The 23,826-nt window shown below is 40.1% G+C and overlaps 1 protein-coding gene across 2 annotated transcripts in view; it reads right to left on the bottom strand.

The window, feature by feature from the left end:
• PTGFR (prostaglandin F receptor) overlaps positions 1-3,987 on the bottom strand; it is a 39,504-nt gene extending 35,517 nt beyond the window's left edge. The window contains exon 1 of one of the 2 annotated variants that reach the window (XM_012442809.3): positions 3,030-3,987. In XM_012442809.3, coding sequence (XP_012298232.2) covers positions 3,030-3,827 — 798 coding nt within the window. In that variant the 5' untranslated portion in view covers positions 3,828-3,987. The remainder of the gene's footprint in view (positions 1-3,029) is intronic. The other variant, XM_012442808.2, reaches the window with a different exon arrangement.
• Positions 3,988-23,826: the final 19,839 nt, after the last annotated feature.

Below are 23,826 nucleotides of genomic sequence, written 5' to 3'. Positions count from 1 at the left end.
AAAGAGTGTTTGCAGGTGTTCATTCAAATACAAATCCAACAATTCCCACTTAATCAGAGAAAAAAGGCACATGGTATCAAATAGGGCATTGACCCAGAAGCTGCCACGATTATAGTGCATCTGTGGGTATCTAGAAGCTTGGGTTCAGAAGTATTTTTAAAAATCAGAAGCTTTTAAAATACAAGGTGGGCAGGAAAATGATGGCTCAGTAATTAATATCTATTACAATCTGCCTGGATATGGAAGAGAGAAAAAGAGAAATTTTTCAACTGAAGTATTAGTACTGAATGTCATTTTGGGATTCTCCAGCCTGCATTTTTATAGGGTTATTTATACCTGTCTGAGCACCTTAATTTAATCCCCAAGGTACTTGTGTCCAGACCACCAAAAGTCAGAAGAAATCTTTTAGTCAGAAATTTTCATGAAGACTCAAATCTCCATAAAAGAAACCAGGATTGCAAAGAATGCTTAAAACAATTCAAAATATCAGCCCATTAAGTAATATCTGTGGTGTATCTACTACCCATCTAACACAGAAATAATTTTCATGCTAAAAGTATTGATACATTGATGTCATAGATGTATCAATAATTCATAAAGAGAAAATGGACCTCGGAAAATGTTTTGTGGAAATGAAACTTTGTTTCCACTAGGAAATGGGTTCAAAATATGAATTAAATTGTAATATTTATTCTAACAAGGAAGGAAACCAAAAATCCAGGAATGGAAATTAGGGGAAAACGTAAATTCAAAATATCCATGCCAAGAGTGTGAAATTTTGCTTCCTTCCATAGTCATGCAGGAGTGAGTCTATCACTCCTGTTCCTCAAAGTCAAAACCCAGTAGCTAAACAGAATTTTTAAGATGCCTCAGAATAAGTAAAAAACAAAATACAGGTGATTACCTCAGTTGTCCAGATTAAGTCTCTCATTTATTAATACTTCACCATTTCACTGTTTTGAAGTATTCTCCAGAGACACAACCTTCACTGTAAAATTTATTTAAACATTTTTCACCTCTTCTTTTCCCACTTTCTTTCTATTTCTTTCACAACCCCTAAATTCATTTCAATTCACTCAGACTCACTTTTTAGTTTAAAAAGCTACTTTATTTCAAAACTTAACTGCAGAAAAATTAAAAAGCATTACACCCAATAATATTTTTTTGTTGAGTGGCATACATTAACCTCCTCAAAAATGAACAGTAAAGCGGTTCCAGTGTTGTTAGAAATGGTTTCTGTTAATGCAACTATACTAATCAATTCATGCAACTATACTATAATCACAGATCACTCTTACTGGGTTCACCTAAGGCCTCCTCAGTTGACAATAAGCAGGCCTCCAAAGGTTGACTTGCCATGGGTAGACCCACTCTCCCCTTGGGTGAGTTCTTATGACCTGGTCAACTCAGGAACAACAGACACAAAAAAATTTAAATGATTTAACAATTCAAGAAGCCAAATTCAGGTTGTGAGGCAATACGAATAGAAATTCAATAATATGAATAGAAATTTTGTAAATATTAGAAAAGTAGAACTCCCTTTGTAAAATAAACCCAACTCTATTGTAGAATCTGTCTGCAGTAGCAGCTGTCACAAATTTTATATGTATCAAAATCATCTGGATCATTAATTTAAACTGCACTAGTGGGCCAGGCAAGGCGGCTCAAGCCTGTAATCCCAGCACTTTGGGAGGCCGAGGCGGGTGGATCACGAGGTCAGGAGTTTGACACTAGCCTAGCCAACATGGTGAAACCATGTCTCTACTAAAAATACAAAGATTAGCCAGGCATGGTAATATGTGCCTGTAATCCCAGCTACTCAGGAGACTGAGGCAGGAGAATTGCTTGAACCCAGGAGGCGGAGGCTGCAGTGAGCTGAGATCACACCACTGCACTCTAGGCTGGGCGACAAGTGAGACTCCCTCTCAAAAATAAAAAAAAAACTTCACTAGCAACTATTCCTGGGCAATGGGCCTCTTCGGAGCCTAACAAAACTGCATTAGTAACAAGCATCTTCATTCTACCAGATAAGGTAGATAAGGTACAACCACTACTTTGTCTTACCTCTACCTTTGCCTCACTTCTACCTTCCTGTCACCTGTACTGCTATCTCTGGATGCTTTCCCACTTATTGTTACAGACAAGGGGAAAGAAAAAAACAATCTTGGTTGCCACTTTCCCCCTACAGGTTTTTTTTTTTTTCTTTCATGGCATGTTGTCACTTCTTACATTATAAAGCAAAATGTTGGAAGGAGTTAAGGTCATACTTATCTATCATAAATATGATTTTTGTCTTCTATCTGGAAGGTGACATGATTTATGTTTGTTTCTAATAGCTTCACTTTAGCTTTCATTTCCAAATTAAAATATCAAGCTATCACAAACAGATGCTGGCTAACTTAAAATTTTAAATGAATGAAACCAAAAGGAAAGAATCTCTGGACTTCCTGCTGAACATCCCTCTTCCTGGACTAATGGCATTGTTCCTTAGTTAGTGAACTGCTGATTTCTTCACTTGAACTATCTATGCAGTACACCTGAACTATTCAGCTACTCAATTCATCACCAACTTTTGCAGTTCTGGTCATTGCGTGCTTCGGAGAACCCAGTAGTTAATATGTCCTGTCTACTAATTAAAAGTCCATGTGACTTTCTATCAAGACTTGCCAAGACTTACTGCAATCTGTTCCAATGCTGTTCTATAGTTGGTCATCTTGTTCACATTTTAGAAATAATCATATTCAGTGTGTTAAAAATATGTAAATTCTGTAAGAACTACACTGCTCTGCAAGCAATTAACACTATGGTTAGAATTATTTAGCAACACATTTCTTTAACTTCAGGGCTTATGGGAAAATAACCATATGTGCAATTCTAAGCCAGAGCTGAGTGCTGAGATAAATTTTGAGTAGGGATCAGTCTTAGCATTTAAAAGACTGAACTTCCAAACTAACAACTTCGAAAAAGATAACCTGGAATTGAACATGGATTCACCCAAGAAAGTAGAAGTCAAAACTTCAGGCTCTTACCAGAAATGGACTCCAACAAATACAGGAGACACACATTATCGCCAGGAGCTGGATGACCATTTCCAAATGATGAGATCTGCCTTGTCTGTGCTGCTGACTTTTAAATTTAACTCTTAAAAGTGTAATTCCTGTGATTGCATTGCACAACAATGAAACACCAAGGGCTAAGAGCCCCAGAAAAGAAAAAAGTAGAAGATAAAATCTGTCTTCCCAGTCTTTGATGTCTTCCGTGTTGTAGAAACACCAGGTCCTCGACGCCTGAATTTTATAGTCTCGATGTCCAAGGATGGGCAGCAAAGCTATAAAAACAGCAAACAAGCACACACCACTTAACATCATTTTCACATGTTTGGATGTAATTTTTGTAGAATGAAATATTGGGTTCGTGACTCCAATACACCGCTCAATGGCCATCACACTGCCTAGAAGAAGTGGGCACAGACCAGAGAACACCATGCAGATACCAAAAATACTGCAAAGGACATTTGATTGGTCAAAGCGGATCCAGTCTTTATCAGAAACATACACAAATACTGCTATGGTTCCATTGATGAGATGGCCAAAGAAATCCGTAATTACCAGGCCACTAGCCAAAAGTAGAAACGATGCCTTGGACTTCTGTCTAAATCTCCGATATGCCTTCACAAGAATGGCAATGGCAAGGCTGTTTGACAAGATTCCCACTGTCATGAAGATTACTGAAAAAAATACTGAAAGTCGGTTTTCTGCCTGGCAGGTTGTGTTTGAAAGAAGCCCAGCTGCAGGAGACACTGGCTGTTTGGAATTGTTCATAGACATTGTTGTGGAGATAAAAGCCAACCACTCAAGTCATCTCCCTCTCAAAACTGTGCAAGCTTGCAGTCCAGACATCTGTAGGATGAAGAGAGAGGAATTATGAACTGCTCATCTGACGTTTATGACTGACGTGCCCCAGCATCCTGTGGTGGAATAGGTTTCATCTGGCCTATTAGAAGCAAGGTTGCATCATACTGAAAGCAGCTCATATCTGCCTGTGGTTCTACATTTCATTTTCAAGGTAAAGAAGCTGTCGAAATTGAGACCCATTGGTTAACTTCTGTGGCCCATCTGCAAATGAGCACCTCCTCCTGAATGCACCCCCGCTCCACTTCACTGACACCTTAAAACTTTCAAGTTTTACAAAATCGCTGCCAAGATTAGATTTACACCCAATAAGATTTTAAAAATCATAATAGTCTACTAAAACAAACAAACAAACAAAAAGCCAGACCTTTTAAAGTGTCTGCTCTTTCCTCTGGTGGGCTTTGTCCCCAAACTGCAGATTATTCCTCAGTTGAATGACCTGCTTGTAAGGCAGAGATAACAATCTCCAAACTTTGGAAGGGGACCAGCAAGTTCATTGATGTTAAACGCAGATTTTCTGAATATGTTTCTAAGCCTAAATCAAATAACAGCAAACCACACACACATTGAACCTGTGGAAAGCAGAGTGGTAAGTCTCTAGGAAGGTTTTCCGGTCTAGCTGCCCCTGTGCAGAAATTCTGATTCACTATGGGGAAGGGGGCAGGCCACGCTCACTCTGTGCATCTCGGCCAAGATACTGTCCAATTACAGCTTCAGAGTAGCAACATCCAAGGCCAAGTATTTACTTGTCACTCTTTCCCTAGAGGGCTGAAGCCTGAGTCACAGACACTGGATACACAAGGCCACAGCCACTCTGCTCCGAGCTAATTCGATTGGCGTTTCCCGAGCAGCTAGTTTTCCCGGAGGCTGCAAATTCCAGAGCCAGCTTTTCCTGCTCCCGGTCCGAGTGGGACTGCCTAGGCTTTCCCAAGGACGGTGGCCTCCTCCAGGTCTTACTCACAGCTCGACTTTCGCCCGTTACTACCCCCGTCGCCCTTCGGCTTCGCCTCACAACATCCTCTCCAAATTAACAAACTCGCTGAAACATTCTGCAATTGCTCAAACGCCAGAGGGCTATTTCTCTCTTATCCCGGGGACCAGGAGTGAGGAGATGCCCGGGTCGGAACTCTAAGTGCCGCCCGCAGTAAACCCCGCAGCAGCGAGAAGCGGGATCTCTGCCGATTTCCCTCTTCTGAGACCCTTTCTACCCGGTCCCCATCCAAACAGCTCAGAATGGGGACGGGTTAGTCCAAGTAGCCTTCTTTACGCGTCTCCCTAGCTTAAGGGAATCTGGTCCAAACTCCGTGCCAGGCGCAGCCGGCAGAAGATGCGACCGGGTGTCCCAGGGGATGGGTTGGTTAAACCTGGGTCTGGATAAGCATCCGGAGGCCAATGCGTTGGGATCAGCCTCTGGAGGGGTGGTTACCTTGTCATCCCAGGCCGCCAGTCGGGCTCTCTGTGGAGCAGCAGACCGAGCCGCTCGGTGCGCCATGGAGCGCCGGGCCCCGCGCCGCCGCTGCCTTAAGTTCCACCGAGCGCAGAGCGGAGATCCTGCTCGGGCGCGGGCTGTGGACCCGTCGCTGATCCCCTCCACTCCCTCGTTCCCTTAGCCCGGAACCTGCCGGTCGCGCTTGGCTCCTAGGATCCCTCTGCACCTAGCTGCGCTCGCGGCCTGGGCAGGATGGGGCGCGCGAGTGACCTCCGCCTCTTCCTCTTCTCTCTCCTCTCCGCCCCCTTTTTCACGGGTACAGAGCAGAACTGGGAGAGAAGAGGGCACCGCGCTCGGATGCAGCCGAGCTGCGCTCAGCCGCTGGAGCAGTTAAGGAAAGTTTTGTTTTAAACACATTTTTATCCCCAAGACATCTCTGAGGATGCAAGACAGGAGTCTGGAGAGCGGAGGAAAGCCCAAGATGCTGTGTTAGGCTGTCAGATGGTAGCTTGCAGACAATTCATTCCAAGCCCAGCTCCAAATGCATAAAGACACCAGGTAGAAAGAGGCTGTGTGTTTGAGGGAGAGCTTTGTGTGGCAAATATCTCCAGGGAGTTAAAAAGAGGTTTTCAGCCCTGCACAGTGGCTCACGCCTTTGTAATCCCAGCATTTTGGGAGGCCAAGGCGAGCGGATCACCTGAGGTCGGCAGTTCGAGACCAGCCTGACCAACACGGAGAAAACCCTAAAACCTGTCTCTACTTAAAAAAAAAAAAAAAAAAAAAAAAAATTAGCCGAGCACTGGTTGAACCCAGGAGGAGGTTGCCTTGAGCTGAGATCGCACCATGGCACTCCAGCCTTGGCAACAAGAGTGAAACTCCGTCTCAAAAAAAAGGTATTCAAGCCCAGTGTTGTAAATGAAAACACTCATAGCCTTAGGGTTCACTGTCACACAGAGGACTGGGACTATTTCTAGCTTTCTAAGGAATGTGAAAAGGAAAAGAGGTGAGATACCTTCTTGAAGAACACCTGCAGGTAAGAGATTAGTAACATTTTAGTGATTTTAGAAGTCCACTGGTGAGAGAATTTCTAGTGATATGTATACCCCAAGAGATGTGCATCTAATTTCATGGAGATAAATTTATGATGAAGTAAAGAAATATATTTTTTCATTAGGATTATGATTTTAGCCATTTTATTCTGTAATTGCTTTTAGCTAATATTGCTTTGACACATATCCATTAACTGTGTCTCATTTTTCTAGCTAAACACTTACGTGAATCTATTACTGACTTTCGTTCTTTTTATTGTTGTGAAATGTTGCCACTACCTATGTGAAAAATCAGTGCCACACGGAAATGAACCCTGTTTCCCCATTCTAACATCAAAAGGAATCTCTAAATTCCTGAAAATTGGAAGGAACCAAAAAATGCAAAAGTGGGATAAAATAAATTAGCCATTAACTGTAGAAAAGAATGACTAGTTTTCTCCGGCAGGATTTTTTTTAATGAAATCATCATAATTTGTAAACTACACTGTTAATTATGGTGAGAAAATTAAACATTTTGGTTAGATAACCTAGTTCCTAGAGAAATATTATACATGAATGGCCAGTATCCAAAGAACAATTATGTGATAAACTACACTGAAAATGTGAATGACACAAAGTACTATTCTTTCCTTTTTTTAAGTATGTGAGTGCATGTATAATTTTATTCTCTTTTTTCTTTTTGAAAAAAAATGACATTTTTGCACCTATTGACCCATCCTCTAAGTTTCCTCTCCCTACCCCCTAGCCCCCAACAGGCCTTGGTGCATGTTGTTCCCCTCTCTGTGTCCACGTGTTCTCATTGCTCAACTCCCACTTATGAGTGAAAACATGTGGTGTTTGGTTTTCTGTCCCTGTGTTACTTTGCTGAGGATGATGGCTTCCGGCTTCATCTATGTCTCTGCAAAGGACAAGATCTCATTCCTTTTATGGCTGCATAGTATTCCATGCTGTATATGTACCACATTTTCTTTACCCAGTCTACCATGGATGAGCATTTGGATTGGTTCTATGACTTTGCTATTGTAAGCAGTGCTGCAATAAACATACGTGTGCATGTGTATTCCTAGTAGAATGATTTGTATTCTTTTGGGTGTATACCCAGTAATGAGATTGCTGGATCAAATGGTATTTCTGGTTCTAGATCCTTGAGGAATCACCATACTGTCTTTCGTAACAGTTGAACTGATTTACATTCCCACCAACAGTGTAAAATCATTTATATTTCTCAACAGCCTTGCCAGCATCTATTGTTTCTTGATCTTTTAATAATCACCATTCTAACTGGCATGAGACGGTATCTCATTGTGGTTTTGATTTGCATTTCTCTAATGATCAGTGATACTGAACTTTTTCATGTTTGTTGGCTGTGTAAATGTCTTCTTTTCAGAAGTGTCTGTTCATGTACTTTGCTCACTTTTTGATGGGGTTGTTTGTTTTTTTCTTGTAAATGTGTCAAGTTCCTTGTAAATTCTGAATATTAGACCTTTGTCAGGCAGGCAGGTTGCAAAAATCTTCTCCCATTCTGTAGATTGCCTATTCACTCTGATGATAGTTTCTTTTGCTGTACAGATGCTCTTTAGTTTAATTAGATTCCATTTGTCTATTTCGACTTTTGTTGCAATTGCTTTTGGCATTTTTGTTATGAAGTCTTTGCCCATGCCTATGTCCTGAACGGTATTGCCTAGGTTTTTTTCTAGGGTTTTTACAGTTTTAGGTTTTATATTTAAGTCTTTAGTCAATCTTGAGTTAATTTTTGTATAAAGTATAAGAAATGCGGTCCAGTTTCAGCTTTCTGCAGTTTTTCCAGCTAGCCAGTTTTTACAGCACCATTTATTGAATAGGAAATCCTTTCCACATTGCTTGTTTTTGTCAGATTTGTCAAAGATCAGATGGCTGTAGATGTGTGGTGTTATTTCTGAGGTCTCTGTTCTGTTCTACTGGTCTATATGTCTGACTTTGTACTAATACCTGCTGTTTTCGCTACTGTAGCCTTGTAGTATAGTTTAAAGTCAGGTAGTGTGACACCTCCAGCTTTGTTCTTTTTGCTTAGGATTGTCTTGGCAATATGGGGTCTTCTTTGCTTCCAGATAAAATTTAAAGTAGTTTTTTTCTACTTTGGTGAAGAATATCAATGGTAGTTTCATGGGAATAGCACTGAATCTATAAACTACTTTAGGGAGTATGACCATTTTCACAATATTTATTCTTCCTACCCATGACGACGGAGTGTTTTTCCATTTGTTTGTGTCCACTCTTATTTCGTTGAGCAGTGGTTTGTAGTTCTCCTTGAAGAGGTCCTTCACATCCCTTGTTAGCTGTATTCCTAGGTATTTTATTCTCTTTGTAGCAACCATGAATGGGAGTTCTTTCATGATTTGTCTCTCTGCTTTTCCATTGTTGGTGTAAAGAAATGCTTGTAATTTTGCACATTGATTCTGTATCCTGAGACTTTGCTGAAGTTGCTTATCAGCTTAAGAAGTTTTTGGGCTGACACAATGGCATTTTCTAAATATAAAATCATGTCATCAACAAATAATAGAGATAATTTGACTTCCTCTCTTCCTATTTGTATACCCTTTATTCATTTCTCTTGCCTGATTGCTCTGGCCAGAATTTCCAATACTATTTTGAATAGGAGTGGTGAGACAGGGCATACCTGTCTTGTGCAGGTTTTCAAAGGGAATGCTTCCAGCTTTTGCCCTTCCAATATGATATTGGCTGTGGGTTTGTCATAAATAGCTCTTATTATTTTAAGATATGTTGCATCAATACCTAGTTTATTGAGCATTTTTTACATGAAGGGATGTTGAATTTTATCAAAGGTCTTTCTGCATCTATTGAGATAATCATATGGTTTTTGTCATTGATTCTGTTTATGCAATGAGTTACATTTATTGATTTGCATATGTTGAACCATCCTTGCATCCCAGGAATGGGGCCAACCTGAACATGGTGGATAAGTTTTTGGATGTGCTGCTGGATTTGGTTTGCTAGTATTTTATTCAGGATTTTTGCATCGACATTCATCAGGGATATTGGCCTAAAGTTTTTTTCTTTCCTTTCCTTTTCCTTTTTTTTTTGAGACAGTCTCACTCTGTCACCCAGGCTGGAGTGCAGTGGTGTGATCTCAGCTCACTGCAACCTTTGCCTCCCAGGTTTAAGTAATTCTCCAACCTCAGCCTCTCGAATACTTGGGACTACAGGCAAATGCCACCACGTCTAGCTAATTTTTGTGTTTTTAGTGGCGACAACGTTTCACCATGTTGACCAGGCTGGTCTTGAACTCCTAAGTTTTCTTTTTTTGTTGTGTCTTTGCCCAGTTTTGGTATCAGGATGATGCTGGCCTCATAAAATGAGTTAGGGAGGAGTTCTTCCTTTTGAATTATTTGGAATAATTTCAGAAGGAATGATACCAGCTCCTCTTTGTACCTCTGGTAGAATTCGGCTGTGACTCCATCTGGTCCTGGGCTTTTTTTGATTGATACGCTATTAATTACTGCCTCAATTTCAGAATTTGTTATTGGTTTATTCAAGGATTTGACTTCTTCCTGGTTTAGTCGTAGGAGGGTGTATGTGTCCAGGAATTTATCCATTTCTTCTAGATTTTCTAGTTTATTTACATAAATGTGTTTGTAGTATTCTCTGATGGTAGTTTGTATTTCTGTGGGGTCAGTGGTGATATTCCCTTTATCATTTTTTATTGCATCTATTTGATTCTTCTCTCTTTTCTTCTTTATTAGTCTAGCTAGCAGTCTATCTTATTTTGTTAAAAAAATATAGCTCCAGGATTTTATTGATTTTTTGGAGCATTTTTTGTGTCTCTATCTCCTTCAATTCTGCTCTGATCTTAGTTATTTCTTGTATTCTGCTCTTCTGCTAGCTTTTGAATTCGTTTGCTCTTGCCTCTCTAGCTTTTTTAAATTGTGAAGGTAGGGTGTCAATTTGAGATCTTTCCAGCTTTTTGACATAGGCATTTGGTACTACAAATTTCCCTCTTAACACTGCTTTAGCTGTGTCCCAGAGATTCTGGTAGGTTATCTCTTTGCTCTAATTAGTTTCAAAGAACTTCTTGATTTCTGCCTTAATTTCATCATTTACCAAGGAGTAATTCAGGAGCAGGTTGTTCCATTTCCAGGTAATTGTGTGGTTTTGAGTGAGTTTCTTAATCCTGAATTTTAATTTGATTGCACTGTAGTCTGAGATACTGTTATGATTTCAGTTCTTTTGAACTCTATCAGGTTATTTATGTTCCTCTCTAAACTTTTTATTCTAGTCAGTAGCTCCGCTAACCTTTTATCAAGGTTCTTAGCTTCTTTGCGTTGGGTTAGAACATGTTCCATTAGCTCAGCATAGTTTTTTATTCCCCTCTTCCGAAGCCTCCTTTTGTCAATTAGTCTGTCTCATCCTCTGTCCAGTTCTGTGCCTTGCTGGAGATGTCGCAATCATTTGGAGAAGAGGCACTCTGGCCTTTTGGGTTTTTGGTGTTTTTACATTAATTCTTCCTCATCTTCATGAGTTTGTCTAGTTTCAATCTTTGCGGCTGCTGATTCTGGGATGGGGTTTTCCTGGGGAGTTTTTTGTTGCTGATGATGCTGTTGTTGTTGCTTTCTGTTTTTCTTTCAATAGTCAGGTCCCTCTTCTGTAGGCCAGGCCCTATTCATCTGGTTCACTCCCATGCTTGGAGATATCACTTAAGGAGGCTGAAGAACAGCAAAGATGGATGCCTGCTCCTTCTTCTGGGATCTCTGATCTCAAGAGTCACCAACCTGATGCCAGTAGGATCCCTCCTTTATAGGGCATCTGACAGCCCTTGTTGGAGGGTCTCACATAGTTGGGTGGCACAGGGAACAGGACCCATTTAAGGAAGCACTTTGTCCTTTGGTGGATGAGGTGTGTTTAGCTAGGAGGAAACCCACTTCTCTGGGCTGCCCGGATTCCTCAGAACTACCAGGAGGAAAGGCTAAGTTTGCTGGTCCACAGAGACTGCAGCCAGCCCTTCCCCTAGGGGCTCAGGCCAAGGGAGATCGGGGTTCTAACCCTCAGCCTCTAGCTGAAATTTTTGGAGTTCCTGCAAGAATCCCCACCCAGTAAGGAAAGATGAGTCAGGGTCAGGCCTGAAGAGGCACTCTGGCACAGCTGGTATGTTACGCTGTGGGGGACACCTTTTGGGACCAAGCCATCCGACCTCACTGGCTCCAGGAGGGAAAAGGTGTGATGTGGAGCTATGGAGATGGATGCTGCCCTTCCCCCACCTAGGAAGTTTAGCGTGTTAGGCAGTTGTGAATCCCAGTGCTGGCTGCTGCCCCTCTCCCAAGGAGTTCAAAAGGCTTAGCTGCTGTTTCTAGTCGGCCATCTTGGCCCCACCTCCTCTTCTTTCCTTAAATGATGAATAGCGTGACATTGCAATTGTTGGTTTACCTGTGTCTCTCCCACTGAAATGAATGACTGCAGAAGTTTTGTTCATCTCTTCATTCTCACCTAGGACAATGCCAGGCCACTCATCAAATGTTGCTTGAATTAATAAATGCTATAGTCCGCATGTCCAGTATTAGAGTTCAGGATTTTGAAAATTCTCAGGCTCTTACTGGAGCATTTCACTAATATCAGCTGCTCTAGCTACTGGGTTTTCAAAAAAAATCCCACTAATACAATGTCAAATTGTAACATTCATTATGTAATATATTCAAAACAATATTAATTTCTTTTTTAAAGTACTAGACAAATCCCATTTCAGAACAATATCTACTTTGTATGTATTCTTGGAGTTCCTTTTTCAGAACCCATTCTTTAATCAAGACACATTTCACCTGAGCATTAATTAAAAAGTCTAAAACACCTACATCCCTTCTCTGCATGTTACTAGTCTATAAGGAAGAATAAATAACTACCTTCCAAAGGAAAAAAAAACTCACATACACACGTGTGTCTGGTCTTATGGGCCCCAAATCTGATCCCTATTCGAAGTACCCAAAGACAAGCATTGAGTGCTTATATAAAAAAGAACTGGGGAATTTACAGCTGAGAGGAACTAACAACCCAAAATATTGTGGAGAATGGAAGATGCCTGATAAATCCTTCTGAAAAGTAGTGTAGCACGTATTGTTTCAAAGAAGTGGACTCTAATAGAACTATTCATTCATATACTCTTCAGCAGATTCATTGAGCATCTACTTTGTGCTACACTCCATTTCTAGGAGGCAGAAACACAGTTGTATGAATAAGACATCTTAGCCTCTGCTCTGGTGTAGCTTCTAGGCAAGGAGAAAGCACTTATTTTTGTAGCGTGCAAGCTGGAAATCTTTATATGATTTTATATGTCCTTTTTGTGTTAAATAGAGGCAGAGCTGATGTCAGCCTGTCTATAAGAAGATAACATGCCATGACAGGCGTGTGCTTGCCGATCACCTTCATTCAGGATGACAGGCAGGACACTTCTCTCAGAAGATAAGCACACTGTAATAACCGTCAGAGAAACAGGGACTCCGTGTCACTGAGGTTGAGATAAAAGCTCCATAAAAATCAAGAGGAGTTCTGGAAGTTGATTTTTATAGTTTTAATAAAATTGCCTAGAAAAGCTTTATTGGGATTTGCCATCAAGATTAATAGTGCCTATAATCTCAGTACTTTGGAAAGCCAAGGCAGGCAGATGGCTTGAGCACAGAAGTTCCAAGCATCTTCCACTCTCCATAATATTTTCAGACCAGCCTGGGCAACATGATGAAACCCCACCTCTACAACAAATATACAAAACTTAGCCAGGTGTGGTGGCACATGCCTATAGTCCCAGCTACTTGAGAGGCTGAGGTAGGAGGATTGCCTGAGCCTGGAAGGCCAGGGCCACATAGTAAGACCTTGTCTTAAAAAAATTAAAGATTAATAGTGGATACATGCCACAGTTTCATAGTGATGAAAATAATAATTTTTGTCTTTCCATTTTTATTATGTAACTATTTGAAACATAAAAAGTAATATGCCTACACATTTGTGAGTTATAAATTATAAAATAAATGTCGTGAACCTACCACTTTATTTAAGAACTGTATTCAATTTCTAAGACTGCTGTAACAAAGTGTTATAAACTAGGCAGCTTAAACTACAAAAATGTATTGTCTTAAAGCCTGAAGGCCAGAAGTCCAAAGTCAAGGTGTCAGCAGGATTGGCTCTTTCTGAGAACTGTGAGGGAAAATCTATTCCATGTCTTTGCCTAGCTTGTGGTGATTTTCTGGCGATCTTTGACATGGTTAGGCTTGTAGAGGAATGACTGCAATTTCTTCATTAATTTACACATAACCCTCTCCCTGTGGTTTTGTCTTCGCACAGCTGTCTTCTTATAAAGACCTCTGTCATGCTGGATCAGGGGTCTATGCTACTCCGGTATGACCTGATCTTAACTAATTACATCTGCAGCTACCCTAATTCCAAATAAGGTCACATTCTGAGATTTGAGGGCTTAGGAGGTCAACGAACCTTTTTTTGGAATGGTCACAATTCAGTCCATAGCAAGGACTATATTAGAACATTATCAATATTACATTTGCCTATATGCCTCTCGCTCCATTTTATTTTTCTCTATCTTTCCCCCAGATAACCACTATCCTGAATTGTGTCATAACTCTTTTGCATTTTTATGTTGTTTTGTCATATAAATATGCAGATGAGCAATGTATTATTTTGGTTTGTAAATTTTCTGCAACTAGCTTTTTTTATGCAAGATTTTTTAAATGCTTGTATACTGATATATGCAGCAGGAGTTTACTCATTTACAAAGTTCTATAATATCCCAATGTTAGGACATTCAAATTTTTGAAATAATACTCTGTTAATAGCTATGAAGTTATTTTCCCAAGTTTTGTTCTTATGAAATATTCTACTATAAGTGGTCTTGCGTGCATCACCTTGTGGAAGAGTTTCTATAGAATATATACCTAGAGTGAAAATACTGAGTCATAGAGTTCTACTTTACAAGATAATGCTAAGCTGTTATATTAATTCACATTCCCTCGAGCTGTATATGTGAGTTCCCCTTCATTCACATTCATAACAATGCTTGAATTTGTCTAGCTTTTTAATTTTTCCCAACCAGATGATTATGAAATATCACATAGTAGACATAAATTACATTTCTCTGTGCATTCTTGTTTTTTCTCCTATGAAATGTCTGTTCTCTTTTGTCCAGTTTTTGTTGGGTTGTCTTACTGATTCTTTACATGTTCTGAGTACTAATGCCTTATAAATTACGTTTTTCAAATATCTTTACCCAAATTACAGCTTGCTTTTTCATTTTCTTAATGCTCTCTTATTTTTACAGTCCTCAATAAATAATTATTTAATTTTTTTACAGTCTCAATCACATTTAAATATTTTAAACCCCATCTTTCATGCTATATTTCAGCATTTTTGTTGTGCATTTTAAAAGTCCTTCCACATACTAGATTATAAATATATTTTACTATATATTTTCCAAATATTTTACCATTTCTGTCATTCACACTGAAGTCCTTAAGATAATGATTTTTAATATGATGTGAAGTAAGAATCTAGATTTTCTTTCTCCATATGATAACCAATTTTTGTGTTGCCATTTTTAAAGAATTTTTCTACGATGGATTGATTTTCATCCCCCAAAATTTATATATTGAAGTGCTAATGCCCAGTATCTCAGAATATAACTTGGTTTGGACATGGGGTATTTAAAGAGACAATCAAGTTAAAGTGAGGTCATTACAGTGGGTCCTAAAATAATATGACTAATGTCTTTCTAAGAAGGGGAAATGTAGAGACAGATAACCCATACAGGAGAACACAGGGTAAACCTGAAGGCGGCCACCTACAAGTCAAAGTAAGGAGTAACAGATCCTTCCCTCATGGTCCTCAGAAAGAAGCAAACTTACACCACCTTAATTTCAGACATCTAGCCTCCAGACTGTGAGACAGTTAATTCCTGTCGTTTAATCCACCCAATTTGTGGTACTTTGTTATAGCAGCCATATATACCCTGCCTTCTCCACTAATCTGGAATACGCATCTTTCATATGTGAATTTTCCATATATGCATAGGAAAGTTATCATTTTTGACTACCATATAGTAGAAACTAAAATAGTTGCCTTAAGCATTTATAATATTTAATTCTCTGAACAAATGTATGGAGCCCAAGTGGACATCATCTCTCACCTGAATTAGAACAACCTCCCCCTAGTTGTCTCCCATCTTGTTTGACTCCAATCCATTGTTCTCATGCAATCCTCTATTGAGTAGAGTCTCTAAAGCAGGCTGACCAAGCTCACTCACATTTAAACCCTCCCACTTATATGCCGTTCTGTCACCTTAGGAAATTAATTCCCATATGCATTGGTTTGCTCATTTTCATAATGCAAAAATAATACTTTCTAACTCATAGACTTGTTATGAGAATTCACTTAGTTAAGTATTCTGAAGAGTATTTGGAACTCCACAGAGGTAGATATTATTATATCTTCATTAAATGCAAGTATGATTATGTTGGTTCCCAACTTACAACCCTGAAATGGCTTCCCATTTCTCATCATTTCACCCCAAGCAGGCTTTTTGGAGCCTCAGTTCATAAGAGGGTAATACATATTTTTAATAGTAATTAGGTTTAAGGATATTAATATTAATTAGGTTTAACTACAATATTGTAGAACATTAACAGATACTAACGTGACTGAATCTTCTGGAAGGGAATGTTCAGTGGGTCCCAGTGGCCTCTGGTCTCATCAGAAAGTACTATTCAGGAAGCTGTGCTGTCATGGTTGAACTCTGAATTTAAAGTGGCATTCAAGGCCCTTCCTAATCTATCCAGCTGCTTCATTCTTAGCACTTAACTCTCATTCGTCACTCATTCATCACTCGGAGGTAAATGCCTCAGCAACACTGACATTCTCTGCTCCAGAATCTCATCTCTTGGCCTTCATGTACTCGGTTTCTTCTGTCTTTAACTAGCACACACCGCCTGACTCTTCCTCAGCCTTCAGCACCCCACAAGTTTGTGTGCTTTCTGTACCCCACACTAACTGCAAGTCTGTCATCGTCACTGTTTCCAGCACCTTCACAGACCATGGGAGGTGCTCGGGAAAGAATGCGTGAATTAATACGTGAACAAATGAAGTAGGCATATCACAGATTTGGAAACCCTGGCACAAAGAAGCTAAGTAACTTAGCTGGTCGCAATGGCAAGCACGTGTGAAAAAACCACGTCCATCTGACCACAAAACCCATGCTCCTGCTAAGTCTTCCTATCGCCTCTGGGTTTAACAAAATATAATAAAGTGCTGCCCTTTATGCACAAGGTTGTTGCTGCTTACTCTACCGCCAGAAGGACAGATGCTTGTATTGTTTTTCATTCGGTGCAGGAGGTTTTGCAATAGCGCATCAACATTCTTTCATAATATCCCTGACCAACAGTGGCATTTTCTGGTTAACTCTTCATAACAAGAACAGAATAGAAATTTTAGGAGGTAGAAAGAAAGGAAAGGTTGGGAGGAAGCTGACTGGAAAGATAATATTTATTGGCTTCCTACCCTGTTCTTGGCACTGTGAGAGGTCTCGTAATGCACGCATTAATGCCATCAGGAGGTTATATTCTCATCATACAGAAGAGAGATGAGAAGACCGCGGCTCGGAAGGCATAACTTATTTGCCCAAGATTACACAGCTATGGTGAAAGTGAGATACAGCCCAAGCCATGAAGCGCTCAGCTCTTTCTGCTTCATTCAGAGAATAGGGGACAGTACAGACTCTTAAACTTCCAGTCTATTTCCACATCGCTCATTCAGCCGAGACCCCGTTCCTGACCACTCCCTCCAGAGCCCTGGGTGCCAAACACTATTCACTGTAAATTCTACAAATTTTGGGGGCTCTTAAAGTGAGTGAGACACTGTGCTAAGGATATTGATGATTACAGAAATGTCGTAGCCCCAGTTTACGCCTCAAAGAAACTTAAAATCTGGAGTGACCTGATAGTCCTTGATAACACTTCCTGCTTTTTACTTTATTTTTATTTCATCTTCATCATTTTCCAGACACCTATTTACTCTTTTAGAACTTTATCTTCCACGTATCTCACTTCAGTATTTGAAATAGAAATCTGATCTGGCCAACTAAGAAACAAGTTCAATCTACTCAGTTAACTTTTTTTAATGGTCTTGAGCAAGTGGGACATACCACATATAGTGTTCAGCAAGGGTGAAAGTAACAAGCTAAAGTTTGTTACAAGGAAGGGAATTAACCAGCTGCAGCACCCCAGAAATGCCTGAGGAAACTGAGGGCCCTAGGACAGGGTGCTAAAAATCAGACAGTACTGTAGAAGCAGACTTTCCCTCCTTCACTTTTGGTTCATCCTTGCATATTAAGAGGTATAAAGTTTACATCTATAGAATACTATGTCTTGTGTATTATTTAATTAACTCTCATAAAAACTCCATGAGAAAAGGCAAAACCATAATCCCCATTTTGTACATGAGGCAACTTTAAGGGGTTAAATCACATACCACTAGAGGAAAAACTCAGTCCTAGACCTGCTGAGTTCCCAAGCGCCATGACCTTAACCTCTGGCCCACACAGCCTCCCTGAAAATGATAAGCAGCCAAAACTCCCCTGCACACTGTATCTGAACACAACGGGTTGCCTGCATATCTGCAACTATCATGGGATGTTCTTTTGTGGCTAAGTGATTATCGAGAGTCATCTTGAGTCCTTGACTGCATGCAATCAATACTTGCCTACAATTTTCACGTGAATTTCGCTTTTGTGAGGTTTCAACATACCAGCATCTACATCCAAAGTGAATTTGGAACCACCATAAAAGATGATGAGATCATCCTTAGAAAAGTAAAGAAAATTACCTCTTTAAAAGCCATTAAAAATTAGTCTCTTGAACTGTAATTCAAGTAAAGAGAGCCTGAAGGGGAAAATATTGATAGGTTAGCTGTACTTCTAACTTAGCACAAAGAGAAAACAGTTTTCTCTGAGAGATGGAGCCATCACAGCTGTGGAAACAATGGAAACAATAACATCAAAAGAGCTGATCTTGAGAGTCCAGCTGACTCCTTGGGTTTGCAACCAACGCAATCCCACAAGGCATAGAGTTTAGACAGGCTCCGCACTTAGGGTCAATGCTCTGCAACCACCACCTTGCAATTCTTAAATTTTATTTTATTTTATTTTATTTTATTTTATTTTAGACAGGATCTCAATCTATCACTCAGGCCAGAGTGCAGAGGTGTAAACATGACTTACTGCAGCCTTGAACTCTCCAGCCCAAGTGATCCCCTGACCTCAGCCCCTCATGTAGCTGGGACTACAGGCAGGTGCCCAGCTAATTTTGTTTTGTTTTGTAGAGATGAAGTTTCACCATGTATTGCCCATCCTGCTCTCTAATTCTTGGGCTCAAGTGATCTGCCTGCCTCAGAATCCCAAAGTCCTGGGATTTGAAATTCTTAGTTATTGTATCTTTGAACTTGTGTTTTGTAAATGAAATCCAGTAGAACAATGCAGCATGTGCCAGGGTCTTGGAACTACCTGCCAAAGCACAGCCCTGTCTCCGTGGGAAGGGCCTCTGTGTAATGGGTTCTCAGGCACCCTCACCCACGTTTCAACCGCGTCTCCTCCCCTGTCCTCTTTCACGCGCCCTGCCCAGTGGCTGCTGCCACCCTTCACCAGGGAAGCGGCCTGGTCTCAAGTTTGGATATGCTTGTGGTCCAGCACAGACACCTAGTAGCAGCTCAGGATGGGACTCGGTGGCTACCATTCTCACTCCAAGTGAGAAGTGTCCAGGGAGGGAGGGACAGGCTTCTCGCTCACCCTCATCCAGGCACTGAGCACATCCTGGCACAGAGCTTTAAAGATATTTAGAGGCCACCCATCTACTGTGGGGTGGTGGCCCAAGGAAATGGAAGGCACCTGGCAACTCCCCACCCTAGCCCTCTGTCCAGGAGGGTGCAGCACGAAGATTCCTTGGCCAGTGGGAGGAGAAACTCAGTAGTCACTGAGCCCAAGCAAGCACAAATGTACCCAAATCACAGAGCAGGGCCGTTGGGTGCCTGTAAGAGTCCATACTGGCCCCACGAGCATTCCCATATCCAAGTGCCCCCTCAGCCAACTGATGCTTTGGAGATCCACTCATCTTCCTTCCAAGCTTCCTGATCTTGCTTAAGTTTGTCTCTTCCGATCCGCTAAAGGCACTCTCCCAGGACAAGCAATGAAGCACAAATTGTGTAATTTTGGAGATTCTGCCCACAAGTGAAATGTCCTGATGTTTGCATTTAAATTGGCATTACAAAATATAAACAATAAAATTCATGCTAACAATTTAACATTTTAATTTTATTTAATACATTAATAGCAAATAAAAACCACCATGACTAATCAAGAGAGAGACCACAAAAAGAAACAGCTGTGTATTTTCATACTTTAACAGCACTTTTTTTTCTGCTTTTTGCATTTCTCTCATCTCTCACATCAGGACTGTCTCTTAGACATCTACATATCTCCTATCATATGTGCCTGAGGTGCAACATACAATCAGTAAGTATTTGGTTAGTGAATGAATGAGTTCCCATGGCATTTTTTCCTTCTGTTATGGCACTAACAATGTTCTGCCTGCCAAACTGACAAAGAGGCTGTGTCCTCTTTATATTTGCATCTTCCATAAAACTTAGCACAATTTTTTTTTTCGAGACTGAGTCTTGTTCTGTCATCTATGTGGAGTGCAGTGGGTGCAATTTCAGCTCACTGCAACCTCCGCCTCCTAGGTTCAAGCAGTTCTCCTGCCTCAGCTTCCCATGTAGCTGGGACTACAGGCATGTGCCACCAAGCCCAGCTAATTTTTGTATTTTTAGTAGAGATGAGTTTTACCGTGTTAGCCAGGATGATCTCAATCTCCTGACCTCATGATCTGCCCACCTTGGCTTCCCAAAGTGCTGGGATTACAGGCGTGAGCCACAGCACCCAGCAGCACAATCTTTTTGTTGGTATTAATCTTTGTTGAATAACTGTATACATTTCTGCTTTCCCTTGTCACAGAAACTGTATCTCTCTAGATAATATGAAAGGGAAGATAAATAGTATAGACTGAATAAGTTAAAACAGAAACCTACTCTCAAATTATCCAGTGGGACAGAAAAAAAAATTCTTTTCAGACCAAATTGTGTGACTAATTATCCACATTCTTTGCATGTTTCATGTCTAGACATAGCTGAAGCATCATATCTTATTTTCTAAAAGCCAGTGATAACTAATGCTAACATGAATGAGATTGTTTCTTCTATTGTAGAATTTTTTTAAATATTAAATTAAAAATTAAAAGCACTGTATTGTCACAAAAGTTTTTAAATGTTCAAAAAAATTCTTGGCTTTCTGAGTCACTTCTCTGACAGTAGAAGGATCTCATCTTGTGAAAATGTCAGTCAGAGCCAATTATCACTAACCACGGGGAACAAAGGTGTTGTCAGAACACTGTGTCTTTGAAACACTTGTGGAAGTTTGGTCTTTTATATAATCAAATATCTATTCTCAACAGGATAATCATCAGACAGAAATGTCTCTTTTTTCAGAACACCTCACTTGTATATCTAATACCTTCTGTGTATCTCCGCCACAGTTGATGGTTAAAATCCAATTGACAGAGGGTAAAACTTTGCCTCCAAATAGGTTAATTCTCCTGATATCTCCATTCAGCAATTCCCAGGTATCCAGCAGATCAATGCATTCCTCATCATTTATGCCCCCATTTTCCCCACCCCATCAATATCTCAACATAGCAGCTCACTCACCAATTAGCTGATTAAATTAGACAAGTTACTTGGCCCCCCCTTCTCCCGGGTTTCAGATGTCTTCCACACCCTGGAGAGCAACAAAGAGAGGAAGGAAAAAAAGAAAAATGAATAGGCCTTAGAATGATGTTCAAGATTATCTATTAGGGTTCTCCAGAGAAATAGAACCAATAGGATGTGTGTGAGTGGTATACACACACAAACACACACACACACACACACACACACACATTCTCTCCCTTTCTGCCTCTCTCTCTTTCTATACATAGAGAGAGAGAGAGAGAGAGATAGTGACATATACCAAAATCTGCAAGTGTGACCCAGCAGGCGGGAGAAGAGCCAATGGTGCAATTCCAGTCCAACAGCCAGCAGGTAGAGACCTAGATCTTGTTCCAGTTCCAACGGAAAGGCAGTCTTCTGGAGAATTCCCCTTGCTGTGGGATGCTGGCCCTTTTGTTCTATTCAGGCCCTCAGCTGATTGGATGAGGCCCACTCATATGATGGAGGGCAATCTGCCTTACCCAAAGTTCACCAATTTATTTATTTATTTATTGAGACAGACTATCATTCTGTCATCCAGGCAGAGGTGCAGCGGTGCCATCTCAGCTGACTGCAGCCTCTTCCTCCTGGTTTCAAGCAATTCTCCTGCCTAAGCCTTTTGAGTAGCTGGGCCCACAGGTGTGCACCACCATGCCCAGCTAATTTTTGTATTTTTTGTAGAGACAGGGTTTCACCATGTTGGCCAGGCTGGTCTCAAACTCCTGACCTCAGGTAATCCTCCCACTTTGGTCTCCTAAAGTCCTGAGATTACAGGCATGAGCCACCACACCTGGCCAAGTTCACCAATTTAAATGTTAATCTCATCCAAAAACATTGCTCAAGTCAACACATAAAATTAAGCATTTTAGATTCCTTCTACCATGTAAATTATTTCATACTTAGTTCCCAAGCCCAGTTGATTCTAGCTCTACAGAATTTCTTACATCTATTTACTTCTTTGTAGTTTCACTGGAAAAAAATCCTAAAACAAGGCTTTACTTCCTCTTTCTTCCTACTTTAAAGCATACTACAAACTACCATATGATTAATCTTCCCAAAATATAAATCTAGGCTTAAAATCTTTCAGTAGTTTCCAATTAATCATCAAGTAAAAATCCAGTCTCTATAGTCGAACTAGCAAGACCTCCTCAGTCCAATGCTGTGTTCTACTTTTTCCCCTCACTTGACCTACACTTTGACCTGCTGTCTTCCAGTTACACTCTATGCTTGATTTTTTTACCTCAATACCTGTGCTCTCATTGTTTTCCTTTTCTGAAATTCCCTTCCCTCCACTCTCTTTACCCAAATCCCATTCAACCACCACCTTCTCTATCAAACCTTCCCCAACTGTCCCTCTCCCTATTTTGTTTCAAAATGGAATGCTATTTCTCTTAATTACTAGAGAAATAATTTTCTTTTTTTAAAGTTATCACTCTTTATCTGACATCATGAATATTTGTTCCATTCTTATCTCACTCTTTCCGCTCACTGTCAATTACTTAAGGCACCAGCCAAATGAAATAGCATTTCAATAGAATGCTTTGCCCAACCATTTTTAGTGCATTGATGAATTCTAAGCAATACAAAACAGCAGTAGAATAGTACAAAAAATTATAAGGAGCCTGGAGTTAGTCTAACCATTTTTATTCTGGAATGAGAATCCCATGAGATAAGGTGGGAGAGAATGGATGGAAGTAATAAAACGTCTCTGACTTTATCCCCTGACCTTCAGCCTTTGCTTGGGATCCTGTAACTTAAATCATTGTTGTTAGTCACTGTCCCTGAGATGTGTAACATTTCATCTGAATGCTTTAATTGTCAGACAGAACCCGCTATGCACAGCTGAACTGGGAAAAACTAGAAAAACTACACAAAGCTTTTCTAAAACCTAGAGTAACAAGACGAAAATAATTATGGCATTTATATGTAATGTATAAATATATAAATATATAATATATTTTTATATATAAACATAAGTATATATAATATATTTTATATATTAAAAATATTTTTAATTTGTTTTATGTATTAAAAATGTATTATATTAAAAATATTTATATTTTATATATTAAAAATGCATTATGTAAAAGCTATATATAGATTTGATTTGATTTATAGGGCACCTGGAATGAGTCCTAGACACCTGCATGTTTGGTGAGGTGAATCTTCTACTAATCCCACTACATCCAACCACTCTGTACAAATGGGCTGCTCTCTTGGGTTCTTATTCTCTGCTCCAGTTTCTTGTGTGATTGAAATGCTATTTCATTTGGCTGGTGCCCTGATGACTTGAATGGTATATAGGAGGACCAATTTCACTTAGCAGGCCATATATATATACACATGCTATGTCTTGTTTACCAATTACTGATCCATTGGCTGACTAACTCAGACCCAGAACTCATAGGTCCTGTCTGACTCCACCATTGTGATGCTTAATTTTATATGTCAACATGACTTGCCACAGTGCCCAGATAGTCATCCAAACATTATTTCGAATGTTTCTGTGAAAGATATTTTGGGTGAGACTTGTGTTTAAATCATCAGACTTTGAGTAAGCAGATTGCCCTCCATAATGTGGGTGGCCCTCATCCAATTAGTTGAAGGC

This window comes from Aotus nancymaae, unplaced genomic scaffold (assembly GCF_030222135.1).
Source record: "Aotus nancymaae isolate 86718 unplaced genomic scaffold, 86718_ANA_hifiasm-v0.15.2.pri h1tg000007l, whole genome shotgun sequence".
NCBI lineage: Eukaryota > Metazoa > Chordata > Mammalia > Primates > Aotidae > Aotus > Aotus nancymaae.
The sequence above is the reverse complement of the archived record's forward strand: the minus strand, read 5'-3'. Positions and strand labels throughout refer to the sequence as shown.